Source organism: Pleurodeles waltl, chromosome 12, assembly GCF_031143425.1.
Source record: "Pleurodeles waltl isolate 20211129_DDA chromosome 12, aPleWal1.hap1.20221129, whole genome shotgun sequence".
NCBI classification, from domain to species: Eukaryota; Metazoa; Chordata; class Amphibia; order Caudata; family Salamandridae; genus Pleurodeles; species Pleurodeles waltl.
In genome coordinates, this window is record NC_090451.1 from 436,639,452 (window position 1) to 436,659,307 (window position 19,856).

The 19,856-nt window shown below is 46.5% G+C and overlaps 1 protein-coding gene across 1 annotated transcript in view; it reads right to left on the bottom strand.

Annotated features, from left to right (window-relative positions):
- The window catches only part of LOC138267779 (fatty acyl-CoA hydrolase precursor, medium chain-like), a 410,618-nt gene that overhangs the window by 248,258 nt on the left and 142,504 nt on the right, over window positions 1-19,856 (bottom strand). Inside the window, exon 5 of the mRNA XM_069216979.1 lies at window positions 6,409-6,542. Coding sequence (XP_069073080.1) covers window positions 6,409-6,542 — 134 coding nt within the window. The remainder of the gene's footprint in view (window positions 1-6,408; window positions 6,543-19,856) is intronic.

The following is a 19,856-nucleotide window of genomic DNA, read 5'->3' on the forward strand; positions in this document are numbered from 1 at the left end:
CAGTTTCCAGCCAACCCTGCTCAACTGGACCAGCCTCAGCACCGAACTCTGCCACACTATCAACTGCTCCACCAAGTCTGCCACTTTCCCGGAAGACTGGAAACATGCAGAAATCAACCCCCTGCTGAAAAAACACTCTCCCAACCTGAGAAACCTCAAAAATTACTGACCCATCTCGCTACTCCGATTCCCAGCTAAAGTCATTGAGAGGGACATCAATGCCCAACTCACTGAATTCATCAAAACCAACTACACCTTGGACCCCTCTTAATCAGGCTTCAGAAGCAAACACAGCACCAAGACTGCATTCCTCACCGTAACAGACAACATCTTCACTCTCCTAGACCGAGGCACAACCTCAGCCCTCATCCTCCTGAACCTCAACACTGTCTCCCACTACATCCTCTGCACTAGACTCCATGATGCAGGCATCCGCGGCAAAGCATTAGAGTGGATCCTCTCCTTCCCCACCAGCCAAACCCACAGAGTCAGGCTCCCACCGTTCTCCTCAAAACCAATAGAGATCAGCTGCAAAGTTCCTCAAGATGCTCTGAACCCCAGCCTCTTCAACATGTACATGGCCCGCTCATAAACATCGTCAGGAACCATGGCTCAATATCATCTCCTGTGCCACTGACACCCAGCTGATCTTCTCCCTCACCAACGAACCTACAGTCACTAAGAGCGACTTTCACAACGCGATGAAGACAGTCGCTGCGTGGATGAAGGATGGCTGCGTCAAACTCAACTCCAACAAAACCGAAGTCCTCATCTGAAGGCTCAACCCCCTCCACCAGGGCAGACTCCTGGTGGCCCACAGCACTCAGAACCCCCACTTACCCAGCGACCGTGCATGTAACCTCAGCATCATCCTCACTCTCAATGAACCACCAAATCAATGCGTCTAATCCTCCTGCTTCTACATGCTCAGCCTGCTCCAAATATTTTTCAAATGGATCCCCACAGAGTCCGGAGAACAGTCACCAAGGAGCTTGTCAGCAGCAAGCTCAACTAGGGCAACGCACACTACACTGGCACAACCCAAAAACTAAAAAAAAAAACTGCAAAGAATCCAGAATGCCTCTCGGCTAGACTCATCACGAACATCGCCTACCGCAGCCCCATCACTGGTCACCTAAGAGACCTTCACTAGCTCCAGATCAACAAAAGAATCACTTTCAAGCTCATGCACACCTATAAGGCCCTCCACAACAAAGGACCCGCATACCTCTGTCGCACAGGTTCTCATTATCCTAATGAGACTACTGGATTCGGCCAGCAGAATCAACTGTACTGCAGGGGACTGAGTCTGATCCCACACCAAAGAGCAGGGATGATTGGGGCAACCGGGTGCAGGACACATACGACTCCTCAGGGGAATCGTGGTCACTCAGATATCATCTGTTTCTCTCAGTTACATTAGTCTCACATATGCAAGGACAATCAGAGGCAGAGTAAAGATAAATAAGGTTTTATTGAAGTAACTGCATCTTAGATAATAAAGCATGTGTTGCAATAACTAGGACGATGAAGCACAATAAGATAAAAATTGTGACAAGGAGAGTAAAACACAAGAATAATGGTACCATACTGTCACTAAGGTCTGTAGGGATAGTTCCTACCTAAGCTATGTTAGAGCACGGCCTGTTAACCTCTAATTCTGCCTTTCAGGTTCCCCCTCGGGAGACATCATCCCTCATACCGGAGCAAGAGACCTGTAGTCTACATAAGCAGCTGCAGCAAAGCAATCAGTATTCAGCATACAGTCGTGGTCATCTGGCTGGAATCCCCTCTAACGTACATGGGTCAAAGTAATGTTTTTATAATTAAACATCTAATGTTCCAAGAAAGGATCCCCATGTAATAATGTGTATGTTTCTCTGAACATTGTAGACAAAGCGTATGACTTTTGCCGGCAACCAATCTTAGTGAAGCCTTGAGAAAAACACAGAGTGAAAGAAATGTCTTGTTTAAGAACAAAGAGCTGACCTAGGCGTAGAACAGCTAGACAGAAAAAATAAAACAAGACCGCAAATATGGCTAATGTTAAAATAATAAAACGAAACCAAATAAAATATATCTAGGTTAAAGTGCACAGCGACAGGCCTAGTGTGCTAAAATAACATCTACAGATCTATAGCTAAAATGGATACAGAACACCTCAACTACCGTCTTTTCTTCTGCACAGCCAACAGACATCTCCGCTCCGCCCAACTGGACCCGGCCACCATCCAAAGGATCGGCAAGAACTCAGCAGTAGGAAGATCAATCTCCTACCTGCTGTGCAGACCGGGAATGCTCTATCACTACATCGCAGGCAATCTACCACACTGCGTCAAGTCAAGAAGGACCTCAAGACCTGGCTCTTCGACTGAACTGCAACAAACCCTTCCAATATCAACTTAAGATCCTAACGGGTGATTAGCCACGCTCTACATGAACTCTGGCTGATTGATTGAATGTGCAAGCTGTCTGCTTAGCTGATTTGTGCATCTCAAGTGTGTGCACCCACTTTCCAGGGTCAACACATGATTCCTTTGTACTAGGGAACAGCCCCATATCCCTGCAAATGTCAAAACGTGGAGCTGAGAGGGCCTGGCTTGTTTTTAAGTACAATATGAATTGAGGATCCTTTGCTTCAATCCTAGTTTAGGAAGGTACAATGGCTTGATATGATATTAATCTATTGATATATTGCTTCCATGTAGGATACTCTGCTTATCCTAACAGACCATGGTTGTTAGCACCACTGAGGAATCCAACAACACCAAGGGAAGTCCGCTTTAATGAGGTGCATGGAAGAACACAGAGGCCAGTGGAGCGGCCTTTTGGGATCCTGAAGGCCATGTTTATGTGCCTGGAGAAGACCAGTGGAGCCTTCCTCTACTCACCCGATAAGGTGTGCCTAATCACGGTTACTTGCTGCATCTTGCACAACATCGCTGTGTGACGGAACATCTCAATCATTATAGAGGATGGAGACTGAAGAACCACCGGGTGAGCATGTTGAAATGCCGAATGAAAAGGAATGTGGTGAAGAAGAAGGAATCAGCTGAAGTCAAGATGTTATTGACATTTTCTTTTCAGAAGTGTACCTTTACATATTGTAACCTCCAATGTCAGTACAACCTGTGACATACTGAACATATCAATCTGTGATACTAATGTGGTGGTGATCGTCAGTTGAGGAAAGTGCAATGCAAAGATGTTTCTTGATCAAAGTTTCCATATATTGACTTCGATGTTTATTATTTTCTTTGCTTGTGCTAAGTATATGTGTCCACAAAACCTATAGCTTGAGTCTATTTTCTCATGTGGAATGAAAATGTTGCCTTGTTATTCTGTTTTAGGATCCTCTACCATGTCATCTTCATTTGGTCATTTCAAAGGTGTGACATTTACAGTGCTATGTTTTTGTTGGAAAGTACAACGGAAACATGGGTAGATCCAGGGACATACACCCACTTTGGATGTACAGATCTTGTACAGAGACAACCTGCACAAGAACTGAATGAAAGTTCCTGAGATTGTGTCTCACCTGCTTTCTGATGGATGTTGCCACCAAGGTAACATGGAACCCATTATTTTTTCTTTCCAGAATACTCAGTGTATGTGAAGGTATGAATGAATAAGACTTAAAGTCCTCCGACAGAAAACTCCAAAACATCTAGCCAACTGCAAAAGCCCTACCAACCTGTATTCCAACTCTTCACATGATAACAATGGTTGTCTACTTACAAGTGGGCCTATTGTGGCAGACAAGAATGAGCCAAAACCATGGCCATGTAAGGTTGGACTGTCAATGTGATCTTCACATAATAACAGTTTTGGTTTGCTACTGTCATGAGCAATGGGAGATATAAATATATGGTGGAAGAAATATGGTTTGATCTTTTGATGGCCCAAGCCCCAACAAATTTGCTCACGCTGCTGGAAAGAATGACTAAGGTAGCCCAATGTAGCAGAGAAACAGTTGCCTATGCAGGCAATACTTCCTCTAAAATTACTTTCTCTCTAACCGGGCCTTCTACTCATGTAGTGGCACAATGGTTAGAGCGGCAGACCCTGAAGCAGTGATCTGGCTCAAGACCAGGGTTCAAGTCCCACTTCGGCATGTCTTGGGCTCAATTCCCTTTGACCAGATAATTCTCGCCTCGGTGCCTAATCTAATTAATGGGTCCCTCTGGGCACCTCACAGGGAAAAGCCAGGAGGGGTTCTATAGCGGTATGAGTACAGCGCCTTGAGACCCTAACGGGTGAGTAGTGCACTATACAAGTGCAAACTTACAATTTTTATCTAGGGGACAATATGGCAGTAAACCCTCTCCCAAGGGACATAAAGGGCTGACGGTACAAACTCACGGATTGCGACCGCGGCGCACCGCCGGGACCGGTTGTTTCCCGCCACAGTCGTCCCGGCGGTTTCCCGCCACAGTCGTCCCAGCGGTTTCCCGCCACGGTCGTTCCGGCGGTTTTAATCCGCCAGGGCAGTGCTGCTTGCAGCGCTGCCCAGGGGATTACGACTCCCCTTCCCACCACTTGGCATGGGCAGTGCAGGGGCCCCCTGGCACAGCCCCAAACTGCTTTTCACTGTCTGCACAGCAGACAGTGAAAAGCACGGCGGGTGCAGCTACACCCGTCGCACGGCCGCAACACGCCAGCTCCATTAGGAGGCGGCTCCCATGTTGCGGCCAACATCCCCGCTGGGCCAGCGGGTGGAAACATAGTTTCCACCCGCCGGCCCAGCAGGGATGTCAGAATGGGCATGGAGGGAGTGCGGCCGCATTGGCGGCTGCACCGCAGTTACACCATGGCCGCCCAAAGACTGTTGGTGTCCCGGGGGGGGAGAAGGCTGTGGCCTATATCAACCCCAGTCATAGTAAAAAATAAAATAAAATAATCACTGCTGTCTAGTGGTGATTTCTGTCGCTCTAAATGGGCAGATTAGGGGAATAGTCCCCAACCCTTGCCCCCCTCCCCAGAGGTTAAAAGACTGTTGGTATCCCTGGGGCAAAGAGGTGTGGCCGTGAGCCAATATGGGGCACCCCACCTTATTGATGCCAAAAAACGTCTAAAGGGTGTAGCAGTGCTTTTGGCCCACCTGGGTCAGACAGGTAGCTAGTAAACCCCCCTAATCTGTCCTCCAAACGGGAAGCAGACAGGCTGTGTGAGCCCCTGGTAGGAGCGGTGCAGCCCAATAACAATACAGGCCAGGCCACACCCATACAGAATTCTAAAAAGAGTCACTGGTGTCTAGTTATGCTCCCTTCTCCACTCAGTCCTCAAACTGCAGAGCAAAGTTCCCATTTTACTCCCAGAGTGGTGAAGTGGCCCGGCCTGGTGCCAATATGGAATGGCCATCCACCCTATTTCTGACAAAGAAAATCTTTGATCTTTAGCTGTGCTTTCTAACCCCCCCAGAGTCCATTCTACCCCCCCTTGGGAGGGCAGACACACTGGACAGAGCTTGGTATTGGCTAGAGTAATTGACCACGGAGGGGGGGCACTCTCTTGTCTAAACATATCTACCTAGTATATTCAGTATATCCCTGATCAGGGATATACTGGATATACTAGGGATAGGTACCAAAGGAAAGTGGCTATTCGCCTGTTTCCAATGTACACCTCCCACTGTAACCAGCGCTCGGAGGCTCAACTGCACCACCAGAACTAATGACACTAAAATAACTCAGACTCTTCAGAACCCAGTCGCTTTCGGATCTGATTTCAGTGAGGCCAGCATCAATGGCATGCTGATTGGCACGAAAAAAAACCTTTGGCTGCAGGGTAGCTGCTCCCATACAGCCAGACATGGGAGCTTGAAGGGTGTTTCCTTCTTGTGCAAGCACAAGAAATTCTCAGCTTCTGGTGCTAGAGATAACAAAAAAGTGATAAATGGAAAATGCAAAGGTTGTGATTTCTGGATATCACTGCATCACCTTCTTTTAGCATGTAAACACATCGATGAGTTGGTATAACCGCTACTGTATGGCTAGCTACAAAGACAGCAGACCTTCACAGAGAAGAATGCCACCCAAGAAGGTCGTGAGCTAGTGGTGTGGAAGAAAGGGGCAAACATGGTTTACGACTACACCGAAATGGCAAGAATGGTTAAAAGTAGTTTAGGTGTAGCAATAAAATAAAAGATATGCTGAAAAACAAATATAAATTTAGAAACAAAATAGACATGAGCCAGAAGAGAAAATATAAATACCTGAACACAAACAACATACAATTAAGATTGGAGGCATGTCATGTATCGACACAAAAGAATATGGTATAATGTGGCTGGCACAGAATTCAATAGGAAGAAAATATTTCAGCAATATTTGCCATCTGCTACACAGTGATTAAAACCATGAATGCACAACTAATTGTTTGATATGTGCTGCTAAAACCACAAGTCACCTGAAAAATCCAAGAGTGCCGAGTCGATACTGAATTATGACTACATCAACGTTTTCATAGGCAGATATAGCAGAGCCGTCATACATCGAAGCCCCTCCGAGTACTAAAGCACCTCCATGGATAAACACCATAACCTGAAAAAAAGAGCAAATTTGCATCCTAGGAATGTTTGACAATTCCAAATCACATTCACAATTGTATCTTTATCCATTTATTTCAGATCATAGAGACTGCTACACGTACATATGCAAACCTCTTCATGACTGACTACGAACTGTACTTACTTAAACCCCTACAAAAATAACCCATTTATATGTTTTAATAATAGTCATAGTTTCTGCAGTAAGCAAAACGTGCTAAAGTAGCTGAAATCGTAGTTATCGTCAGTTTTACAACTACCACATTAAGACATTTACTTTGCAGGTGGATCAAAACGTCTGTGCATGTGGGACAGGCCTATATTATAAAAAGGATTCTTTGCTTGTCAAGTCATCTTTTGGATGTGTTGTTCTGTAATTATTTAATGTGCTCTTTCCAAATACCAATGAAGCGTCATAAATGTTTTTATCACAATTCATGTATTTTGAATAATGAATTATCCTTTGACTCAAGTTGTTACAGTGTACCAATTTAAGAGCGAAGACAAGTTGGGCTAATTTATTACACTTTTGTTATGTCTTGCTACAGGCATCTTTAGCTGTCTGTTGATGGAACTATATTCATCCATATATCAAAAAGAAGAATAAAGAAATATAGACAGAGTGTTGGCTTTGGTTCAGCCCTCTTCAAACATTGCATTTTATGTGCTTGTCATGGTTTGCCATTGCTTAAGTGGGCTGTCAGTCTAGGCCAGTGGTTCTTAAGCTGTGGTCCAAGGTCTCCTGGTCCTACTTACGGGTCCACAATTGTGTTTTACAAAATTAAATAATATTAAAATAAATAAATTACAATTACAAATTATGAAGCAAAATCGAAAATGTGAAGACCATTTCCATATCTGATTGAGAATTAAACAAAGCATTTCAATATCTGAGCTTTTGTTTGGGGGTATACTTGATTTTGTGTTGTGTATTGCTTTGAGCTTCAAAGCATAGAAATTGTTTAGGCCGGGGGTTCTCAGTTTCTATAAACGACTCATTGTAGATCCCTAGATTCCAGTAATTAATTAGCAGGGTTCACAAAAGTCAGAAGGTTGAGAACTCCTGGTCTAGACCATCACATTCTGAGAATGGGCACATCTGGTACTCCCTTGATAAGATATAGAACTGACAGGACATGCAAGCTGAAAATGAACACCATTGTGCGCTCTTTCAAAAAGTTAGTTTGCTGGCACAACAACCAGTTAATCTCTGACGGATAGCTTTATTGTTTGCTGTTTGTATGCTGAAGCATATGTTAAGATAAGGGTGCAGAGCTTTCCAATAATCACCCTCATGAATGTATTTGTTTTACTTTGCTGCTATAACAACATGTTGGGTTTAGAATTTCCTTTTTCCCAAATTTAAGATGTGTGCGCACATAGATTTTCTCACAAATATTCTGTCCCTTTGTCAAAAATACAATAGTATACGTTTGTGCTCTTCAATAATAATGAAAAGATTTGTATTCAAGAAGTCCAGAAAATGACTTAACAGCACAAACATTTAATTATCATGCAAAATTATTGTCCTTCCATACCTAAACTAGCTAACCTACCATACCTAACCTATCTTGACTATTAACCTATTATATTTAACAAACCTATAGTACACAACACCAATTAGACGTACTACACTTACCTACCAAGGGGACTTAACAGTTGTACCTACCTCACACATATATCATACCATACCTACTGAACATACCTAGGTTTTTACCTACCAACTGTATTTATTCATCATACTTAATCTTCAAAACATTTAATACCTACCTATCATATCTAACCTATCACCCTTACTAATTTACCATGCCTAATCTGCTATACCCAACTAACTAAATTAATATGCACACCTTCCTACTATATCTATCCTTTCATACCTACCTTAAACAAGCCTTTTTACCATAGCTAAAGTATATACCATCCCACCTACCACTCCTACCATAGTTACCCTCCTTTAACTAACCATAACAAACCTATCATATATATAACATACCTAATGAGTCCGACATACTTAATCAATCATACCTATGGTATACAACAAAGCTATACACTACACCTACTGACTTACCATGTCTACTTACCTATCATACCAAAACCTAGTGTACCTAACATAGCTACCATACATAGGGCCTCATTTACGAGGCCCTAGAGGCATACTGTGCCACCGGAAGGTCATTTGTTTTGATGCTCCAGTGGCACAGTGTGCCAGCCCATATTTACATAGACACACAAAGCAAAGCCACCTTGAGTGGCTTTTTATGGCCTGGTAAATAATGACCCCTTTAACCCATTACACTGAGTGAAAGGTGTGTTCCAAGGGTGTTTCTCAGTGTGTTCCCATGCAACACCCATGGAAGTCAAAGGAATCTGATGCATTCCCAGATTTACAAGTCTGGGAATGCAACGGATGTCTACGCCACCCGAGGGGTGCCGTAAGAGTGATGCAACGGGGAGAATATCTTTATGTCTCCCTGTTTTTCCTCTTTCTATGTGTGCTGCATTCTGCAGCACATGGAAAGTGGAAAACACTTCTTGTGAATCTTCCCCACAAAGCAGGCACTCCTGCATCATGGTGCAAGAATGCCTGCGTTGGCACATGACAGCAATTTGTGCACCAGCGCAGGGGAAGAGGACAGAAATGCACCGTATCTTGCCGATACGGTGCAGTTCTGCCCTTTCCTAGTGGTGCAGGGCGGTGCAGCCAGGGACATGCGGCACCCGCCGTGCGCCACCAGACCTTGTAAATGAGGCCCATAGTTTTCTACCACATCTAACTAGCACGCATGCTTACTTTACAAACCATAACTAACCTCACATACCCACCTGCTGTACTTATCAAACCTACTTTGTTTCCCTGCCTAATTCCCTTCAGTTAACATACCATACATCTACCGCCCATAATTATCATACATACTACATAAAACTACTTGTCTGTCAAACCTCACCCACCCTATCATACATAACCCACCTGAGACACACACCAAATTTAATTTACCACACATTATCTATCATTATTAAGCTTCATTCCTCTGCAGTGCACATATGTTGAACAGGATCTGAAGCAGCAGTCTGTAAAAAAACATAAGGGGCACGTTATGCTTATGGGACTTGTAGTATCGGTCTAAGGTACTGCAAAATGATTCAGAAAAGTGCCTATTGTATCTTCTGAAACGCAAGAAAATGTGAATATCATTCCTTCTTTAAAAATAGTGAACCCTGTTGCCTCTGATTGTTGATATTTGCTGATATGGTAATGGTTTACTGCTGCAAAGTGTTGGATAGCCAGTGGAACCATGCCCTCAACCCCTCCCACATTGACACCGAACCCAACCTAGAACAAACTGTCACCGATCACCGACTGCGCCAACAGAGCCACCCCCCATGAAGCCCAACCAATACAAAAGGAGCACTCAAGTTTCGTTGCCTCAGCCATAGCTCCGGCCAAAACTGCAGCATCCTGTGTGCAGTGCCAGGTGTTTCAGCACCAAGAGCCACCTGATCCACAAATGGCTGCTCATAGCAAGTTTCCCGTAGCAATTGCAATCTCAATGTGCTTGTCTGGTAATGAACCCTCATCGAGAACACCAACAGACCAGCATCCAAAGGAGGTATACACTGCATGGTAAAGACACACTTCTGATGCATGTTCGAATGGGCACCACAAACATCGAAAGATGGGCTCCACACAATTCGGAACCAGTCTGAATGACAAAGACCAGCTGACCTCCAGTTCTTGCAGGAGTGGTGCCCCGAAATACTGAATCATGCATTCACAACACAGTTGGGTTGTTAGAAGTGCCATCAGTCCTTGTTAAGATGGGACAGCCACTGCCAAGAAAGAATAGCAACCGCAAAATGCCGCTAATTGATGCCAAAGTAAAAGGGAATTCCCCAAAACACTTGAAAAAATAGAATATATGGCTGAAGGTATTATGACAAATATAGAGGAGAAGGTGCTGACAAAACCAGAACCCACAGCCTTAAAGAAGTTTACAATCGTAGCTGTGTTAGACGTGTTAAAAATGAGGCTTAAGAGTATACTGAAACGTCTCGGAAAGTTTGTACTTAAAGAGGATTGCATCTCTGTGGATGAGCTTGCCACTTGGAGAGCAAAGGTCTTGTGGGCAGTTGTAAGCGTCATACCTTTTTTGAAGCAAAAGAGCCTTTAGTCTGCTCAGCTAGTCAAAATATAAATAAGAAGTAGTATTAGGAGGCAAAATTTCTCCTACTTTTATTACTCGCGTGGGGGGGAAAAGTACTTTTCCGCAACATGTAACACTTTGGGAGGCCGAAACTACATAGGCAATTCCAGCTTGCATTCCACAACTGCTGATATCATTTAGCATCACGTACCTCCCATTCAAGAGCACTTGAAAGACCGGATGAACCAAAGGGACAGAACACCCTTCAGATAACAAGCTAAATTTGCAGCTGAAGCATTACATGCTCCGTGCAAGGACAGCTGTTTACAATATCATCAAATGACTTACAGAAGTCTCGCATTTGCTCCCGCTAAACAAACCTTCTTTCATGCCACTGAAAAATTTGTATGTAAATGGTAGCTCCCACACCTAATGAATGTAACTATCATCTAGCTTTTAAAATCTGCCAACAGGAATGTGCTGCAAGTGTGGGTGAATTGAAATGTTGAAATGGGCAGACTAATACCCCCATGTACTAACCAAACTGGAGATGGTATTTACGACACAGTTAAAGGCACCTTTTCTAACATTCGGAAGTTTAACAAAACATATGTTGCTTCTTTCTTAGCCATTATTTGTTGCTGTCACATCAAATTAAACGTGGGTAACAATTCCACAGAGCTGATGTGTTGCAGGGCACCCAATGCTTTTTCAGAACTTGTAACGTCCAACCTAACTGCATAATGGACCAAAGCTGACTCTGTCCATGTGGTAAAAATGACATGTCATTTTCATTGATGTCAATTGCACATGAAACAATGTTATAAAGTGTGTATATGCAGTTGGAGAAGGTGTTCATTTCATTATCTACTACAGCTGGAGCTTTCTGTAAATTTTCCTGATCGATCTGCCTCTACCGGGTGGCGACTTCTTTCTGTGAAAGTTTCCAAATTTCGTTATATATTGCATATAAGAAGCGCTTTGTGCATGGTTTTCCTGGACCTAACAAGAAATTTTATAAGTCTGTGTTTTCTGAGAGGAGACTAAGTTGTTCTTGTTAATGTGGAAGATTTCAACCATTGTTGACATAGTTTGCCAACGTTATATGTGGTTACAATATGAGAGTGATGTGGTATGTAATGAGGGTCAGATCAGCTTACTCTAAAACCCGCTGTGGAGTTTACAAAACGCGCATGACAACAATGTGTGTCCACTGGCCACAATAACTACCTGTATGAACCTGAAAGTATTAAGTTTTATGACTCATTTTGGACACACCTGTGGAGTGTTCTTCAGTAACATTTAAAATCTTTTGCCATTTGTCAAATTTACCTGATGATGGAATACTGGGCATATTCAATTCCTTAATTTTTGATATGCCTAAACAACTTGTTTGTTGTACAGTTTCTTTAAAAAATATAGGCCCTCATTACAACCCTGGCTGTCAGTGATAAAGTAGTGGTAATACCACCAACAGGCTGCTGGTAACTACAGCCAAATTATGAACATGGCGGTGAGAACTCAGATAGACAGCCACTTTACCACACCGACCATCAGGGCGGAAACAACAGGCACCACAGTAGTAGCCGCCTACAGCCAAGCGGAAGCCAATGTTCTGCCAACCGTATTAAGACCCTGCAATCCGCCACCTTTTCCGGGGCAGTACCAACAACAGCAAAAGCCTGGTGGAAACAGACCTCAGAAGGGAAAGGACTCACCTCTTGAGACACAGGGAACAACCACGACGCCATGGAGCCCAAGCTGCAAATCTTTCCAATTATATAATACGCCCTGCTCCACCACGAACACCGACAGCAAAGACGACCACGGTGAGTACAGCCGCCTAGCACATGGGGGGGGGGGAAGAGTGAGACACACGCACAAGACACACACCCACCCCCAACACCATACACACAATCAGATGCAGTGAGAAAACATATTGACCCCGTACCTCTCAGGAATAATGCAAGGATAACATGAATAGATGAAAATGAGTGTAATAATATAAATACAGTAAAAATACGAACATTCAATCTAAAAGTATATACACATGTACAGTTCAAGGGACACAGCCCAGTTCTCAATGTGCGTGGGCCACATGACAAAGTCCAAGGCCCCACTTGTCTACTGCAAAAACACGGAGAGAACATTGCAGGGACATAATTTGGAAAATAGGAAGGCACCTCAGAGGGACAGGGAACGAGGGGCACCTCAGCCGGCAGAGGATAGAAGATCACTGGTTCTGGAGGGGGCAACATGCCCATTGCTCGGTCCTGGGGAGTACAAGGCCACAGTCTCTCAAGTGGGTGACTTGCCCACATGCTCTGGAGGAGGCACCATGCCCTGTGCTTGGTCCTGGGAAGTACAAGGCCACAGTCTCTCAAGTGGGTGACTTGCCCACATGCTCTGGAGGGGGCATCATGCCCTGTGCTTCAGATCCTGAAGAGGATAGGGGGAGTGGGAGTCATACCCACTAGTTCTGGAGGGGGCATTGTACCCTGTGCTTCAGATCCTGGGGAGAATGGGGTGAGTGGGTGTCATACCCACTAGTTCTGGAGGGGGCATCGTGCCCTGTGCTTCAGATCCTGGGGTGTGCAAGGTCACAGTCTCTCAGATGGGTGTCATACCCACAGGATTTGCAGGGGGCAGGCCTCACAACAGCCCATGGAGGCAGGTCTACAGAACGTCCGCAGGCAGTGACGGCTGCTCAGTGGTGGTAGTGGTGCTGCTGGTGGTGGGGCAAAGCTCCAGCCCATCCCCTGCAACCTTGGACGCCTGCCCGCTGCTGGTGGTGGGCTGCTGCTGGTCGTGGTTGTGGGGGGGAAGCTCCTGCCAATCTCCTGCAGCCTCAGACAGCTGCCCACTGGTGGTGGTGGTGGTACTGCTGCTGGTTTTGGGGGGAAGGTCCTGCCCATCCCCTGCAGCCTCGGATGTCTGCCCACTGCTGGTGGTGGTGGTGGTGGTGCTGCTGCTGCTGCTGGTTGTGGGGAGGAAGCTCCTGCCCATCCCCTGAAGCCTCAGACGGCTGCCCACTGCTGCTGGTGGTGGTGCTGCTGCTGGTGGTGATGGTGGTTGTGGGGGGGGGAAGCTCCTGCCCATCCCCTGCAGCCTCGGACGACTTCACAACCATGGTTTTTTTTGGGGGCTCTGACTGAGTCCCAGGTCCAGGCCCCTTGTCCTTCCTGCCTGCTGGTTCAGGCCCCTTGCCCTTCCTGGTAGCAGCTGGGGATGACTCCTTGCTCTTCTTGGCAGCAGCTGGGGATGGCTCCTTGCTCTTCTTGGCAGCAGCTGGGGATGGCTCCTTGCCCTTCAGGGCAGCAGCTGGGACAGGCTCCTTGCCCTTCCTGGCAGCAGCTGAGGATGGCACCTTGCCCTGCAGGGCATCACTTGGGGAGGGCTCCTTGCCCTTCCGGGCAGCCGCTGGGGATGGCACCTTGCCCTTCAGAGCAGAAGCTGCAGAGGGCTCCTTGCTGTTCCAGGCAGCACTTGGGGAAGGCACCCGTTTCTTGAGGTTGCCTGGTGCCCTGGATCCTTAACCAACACGAGTGGGTGAGGACACTACTGGGTCAATGGACTCGGTGGCTGAGGTTCCTAGGTTTTAGCCACCCTGGCCAGACGTGAAGGATGGGGGGAGGGGTAGGGAAGAGGCCAACAGTAGAGAGGAAAAGCTGATTAGGGACATTGGGGCAGGAAGAGGGAGAAGGTTTGGGAGTGGTTGTAGGAGGTGCCTGTCTGCTCTGTTTGGGTGCAGGTGCCTGGGCTGGATGCTCCTGTGAGGTGGGTGGCTGTTGGCTGGGAGTGCTTGCGTTTGTGTACCTTGGGAAGGGGGGACAGACACAGTGGGAGAGGATACAGGGCACGTGTGCATATCTGTTGTGGTGGTGTCTGCCAGTGAGGTGTGTGTTCTGATAGGTGTGCTGGTGATGGCGGTAGTGGATGAGGATGTAGTGCATGCAGGTGTGAGTGTAGACGCAACTGGGAGGGAGGTGAAGGATGAGGAGGAGGAGGGGGCCACAGTGGTAGTGGATGTTGGTATGTCTGTATCTGGATGGTGTTTATGTGAGTGCCTGTGGGATGATGTGTGGTGCCAGTGTTTGCCTTTGCCACTCGTGTGTTGTCCTGTGTGCATGCTCGTCTGCATCTGTGCTTGGGATAGGTTGGAGTTGAGGGAAATGGGATTGGGAAGAGGAAGTTGGAGGGGGGAGGGTGGAAACAGGGACAATGGCTGCCATAAGAGAGGAGTCCAGAGCCTGGATGGATCTCAGTGGGCCGCCAAGCCAGTGTGAATGCCCTCCAGAAATGCATTTGTCTGTTCCTTTTGGGCTGCCAGACCCTGGATGGCATTCACAATGGTTGACTGCTCAACAGAGAGGGATTGCAGGAGGTCAATAGCCTCCTCACTCAGGACAGCAGGGCTCACAGGGGCAGGGCCTGAGGTGCCTGGGGCAAAGGAGATGCCCACCCTCCTGGGTAAGTGGACATGGGCAACACGATGAGGGGCTGCTGGGATGGTGGTGCTGGTATGGGGGTGGCGGCTGTACCTGCAGCTGGGGTGGTCACAGAAGTGTCCAATACCACCAGGGAGCTTCCATCGGAGAAGGAATCTGTGTCCAAGCTGTCCCTTCCAGTCTCCGTGGTGCTCTCCTCGCCCTCTGTCCCACTGGAGCCTTCAGCGTCAGTGGACTCTCCCTCCTAGGTCCTGTGGGATTCAGCTCCCTCCGTCGCCGGTGCCTCTGCTCCTCCGCCAGATGATGCTAATGCACATAAGGACAGGATGACAAAACAAAAAGGGGGGATGAGAAACAAAGGATACACTGGGTCAATGGCTGCACCAACACCACCGGTGGTGTACATACCCCCCTCACACATAGGGAACAGGCCTACACACTATGCAATGCACTACCAGTAACAATGCTAACCACCAGGTCATGGGGAGAGACACATACCACCAACTGCAGCATACCTGGGACCCACTCAGCCCTGCCTAGTAGTGGATGCCTACAAGCTAGGTAGGAGGAATATCACATCAGTACCCTGCCGAACATGGGACCTACTCTGCCTGGCCTTGGGGCACCCACTGACAAACATCCCCCACCCGGGTACCCCTCTACCATGCGTAAGTTGATACAATGGGCACTGTACTCACCCTCTTGTGGCTGCTGTGATGCCCTAAAGTGCCCATCCAGCTCCGGATAGGCCACAGCCAGTATGTGGGCCGTGAGAGGGGTCAGGGGTCGCCGGGCACCCCTTCCTCGTTGGGAGGCCATTCCCAGCAGTGCCTCCACAGTCATCCGTGCCCAGCATCTCAGATCCTCCCACCGTTTCTGACAGTGGGTGCTCTGCCTGCCGTAGACTCCCAGGGTCCACATGTCTTTGGCAATGGCATGCCATATACCCTTCTTTTGATGGGTGTTGACATGCAGAGAAATACACACAGGGAAAGGTATTAGTCAGACCGTCCTGCCTGTTACACTTATGGCCCACCATACACCTTCACATCGCCATTTGCACACACAGTTCCCAGCACACAAGCTGCACGCCGCACAGGGGACATCCACGAACCGCCACCTACATGAGGCCTTCACACACACACCACTCCATGCATTCATGCCCCATGCATCGTGCTCACAGTGTACTCACCTGTTGGTCTGGAGGCCTATACAGCAGTCCGTACTGGGGTAGGACCCCATCCACCAGTCTCTCCAACTCCGCCAAGGTGAAAACAGGGGTCCTTTCCCCAGTCACACTGGCTAGGTTCCAGACACAGGTCACAGCAGCACATGCAATGTAGGTCCTCTCCTGTTGAAGGTCAGGTAACAAGTGAGTGAACAGATACAAAATTGCAGTGACATCCGCGGCAGTGCATACCGTCAACGCTGGTGGACATCACCACTGGCCACTGTACCCCATAGGGGCAAATATTATCCAATGAGGCATTGCACGGCGGTTCCCAACTACCTCCCACAAGGGCGCACCATGTCAGCAGAATTACCTCACTTCCACCTGTCCCTCCACACAGGACAGGCGCATGCCATTTCAGGGGGGGGAGGGGTAGGCCTGGATTATAACTGTGTCACAGTACACAATTGGATTTACAGGACAAATGAGACTTAGACATTTCAAATTAACATCATGCATTGTACTGTTGTGGCTACAATGTTTTGTTTGTGAGCGGCTCCTCACTCTTTTGCCCATAGATTGCTACCGCTGCGGATGAATAGGAGATGGATACATACCCCCGTGTACAGACCCCTGGTGGACTTGGCAACGAAGGAGGACATGCACATTATCATCACCTATAGACTTGACAGTGCCACAATCAGGGAACTGTGTGCTCAACTGGAGCCTGACCTGATATCTGCTATCCGTCACCCCACTGGGATCCCCCTTCTTGTGCAAGTCCTATCTGTGCTCCATTTCTTAGCAACTGGTTCTTTCCAAGCAGGAATGTCACAGCCAATGTCACCAATAGTGCTGGCCAGAGTGTTGTCTGTCCTGATAAAACACATGTGCAGCTACATTGTTTTTCCCCAGGTGGAGGATTTGGCCACAGTGAAGGCTGACTTCTATGGGACTTATCCCTAACATAATTGGGGCAATTGATGGAACCCGGCAAAATGAACAGGTGTTCAGAAATCGAAAGAGTTTTCATTCCATGAATGTCCAGATGGTGTGCCTGGTGGACCAGTACATCTCCCATGTCAATGCTATGTATCCTGGGTCGGTGCATGATGCCTTTATCTTGAGGAATAGCAGCATCCCAAATGTGATGGCCCAACTACAGAGGCACAGGGTGTGGCTAATAGGTGAGCCCTTGTTCCCACCTAGTGGATATTGGTATATGGGTATGGTGTGGGCCATATGGGATAGTATGTGGCTAAATGTTGTCCCTCCATATTTGCAGGTGACTCAGGTTACCCCCAACCTATCATGGCTACTGACACCTGTGAGGAATTACAGGACAAGGGCAGAAGAACGTTACAATGAGGCACATGGGCATACAAGAAGGATAATAGAAAGTTCCTTTGGCCTCCTAACAGGTGCTACTCACCCAAGAAGGTCTGCCAGATAATCGTGGCATGCTGTATGTAGCACAACCTTGCCTTGAGATGCCATGTGCCTTTTCTGCAGGAGGAGGAGGCTGGAGATGGCCGTGTAGCAGCTGCGGACCCAATTGTCCAATGTAGTTCTTTTTTGTATGTGTGTGTATTTTGAGTGCAGCGGTATGTACCGCCAATGGTTTACCGCCATTGAATGTCCGTCGTGGTGATTCAAGGGTCATAATGTGGTGGGTGTTGTTCTGTTGGCGTAACGGTGTGGGTTTTGATACTGCCAGTTTATCACTGACCTTTGGTCTGGCAGAACTGTGTATGTGGCTGAATAGTGACAGATTGGTGTGTGTCATAATATGGTGAGCGGATGTCCACCACGGCAGCAGTAGGTTGACGGGAGTCAGAGTGGCAGTAAGTGCGATTTACTGCCAGTGTCATAATGAGGACCATAATTTGCAATGGAATTAGGCATGTTCTACACAAAGCTTCCCATCCCTGTACTCGCCAATGTCTAGCTCCTCACACACTCCAAGTTGGAGTTTTTCAAACTTATTAATAACACGCCCCCTCCCCAGCGGGAAAAAATAAATTGACTCCCCCTCACAATTTTTCATAACCTTTCTACTAAGCTAGCAATGTTTTAAAATGTCTAGACTATATTTTAACATTACAGTTAACTTTTGTTACCTTTTTAAAAATGCTATAAATATTTTTGTGCTTGAAACAAAGCACTATTTTCTGCATAATGCTTCTTTTGGCCAAAGCCTAGTGCCCCCCTACCTATGGGATCACTTGAGGCCCCTCTATGGGGGCCCACCCCCAAGTTTGAAGACCCCTGCTCTAAGATAATCGACTTCAACCAATATTCATAGCCTTCAACAGCCAACTCGAAAACAAAGGAATCAATTTGGGATATGTTAACAGGACATTCTGCAATTTCATGGGAGGCAATTTGAAATAATAAGACTCAGCATTTGTAACATCATGTCCAGAAAAATATGCAAACTGTTGTAGAACTCCCCATTTGCAGAGTTGGACAATGTTCTAATTTTGTTTAATTGGAAACAGTTCTCGGGGTGCTGGCTTTATGTATAAAGTGGTGTCCGTAATGATGGTAACAGAACACATCCCCTTAATTTGCTTTTGTTTGGTAAACGTCTTTACTTTCAAACACAGTATAATATTCAGCTCAGATAGTACAGAATCAAATGTTTTCACATCCCAATCATCAGAAACCTCCCAAAGTGTTGTTATATAATTCACAAATACTTTGAATACAGATGGAATTTGAATAATTTCCGTCGGTCCAAATATATTAAATGACACTTTATTCCAAAGAATTCCACCAGTGAAATAATCACTAGGGACACGTCTCTGCGGACCTTCAAAACCTCATCCACCAGTTCAACAGCAGAGCGTTCAGGAAGATAATGACCATGTATCAGTAAAAAGAAAGTGAACAAAACAAATCCAGAGAAGGAAGCTAAGCACCATCAAAAGGACCCATAGATAATTCAATGGACTAATCAGATAGTTTTAAGCCAAATTAATAGCTTACATTCTCTCGGTACAGGTGTAGTTGAAGATGTTGAAGAAACTGAAAAAGAATCTTAGATGTTGGCAAAATATCCAGAAGCAGTTTGTGCAAACACTGGAGCTGGTGTCTAAGAAGGAGAACTGGCAGATGTGTCCCTTGGTGGCTCTTAGTAGACTATTCCATCCATTTGTGTTGAATTTGAGTAATAATGCTCAGAACCTTAGACATTTCCTGTCATAGATATAGTGACCGGTATAACGAAAGTTCATTTTCCACCCTCCCCAATCTCAGGGGAGTTTCATCACCGATGGTCAAGTTTTGAAGAGTCACATCCTGACTGGCAGTGAGAGGGGTTCTGGAACTGCTCAGGATTCCTCGTGGTCTACTGGGTAGGACTGCCCACATGGTGTAACTTGACACTGTCAATTGAAATAAAGCGGTTTTCTTTGGAACCAGACAGCAGTGGTAGGATGACAGTTCTGGTACCGTGTATTCTCAGGAATGGAACCATATGCAGGACCAAGTTCCTTTTTTACAGCAATGTTTTCATGCACTAGATCCCCAGGTTTTGGAATCCA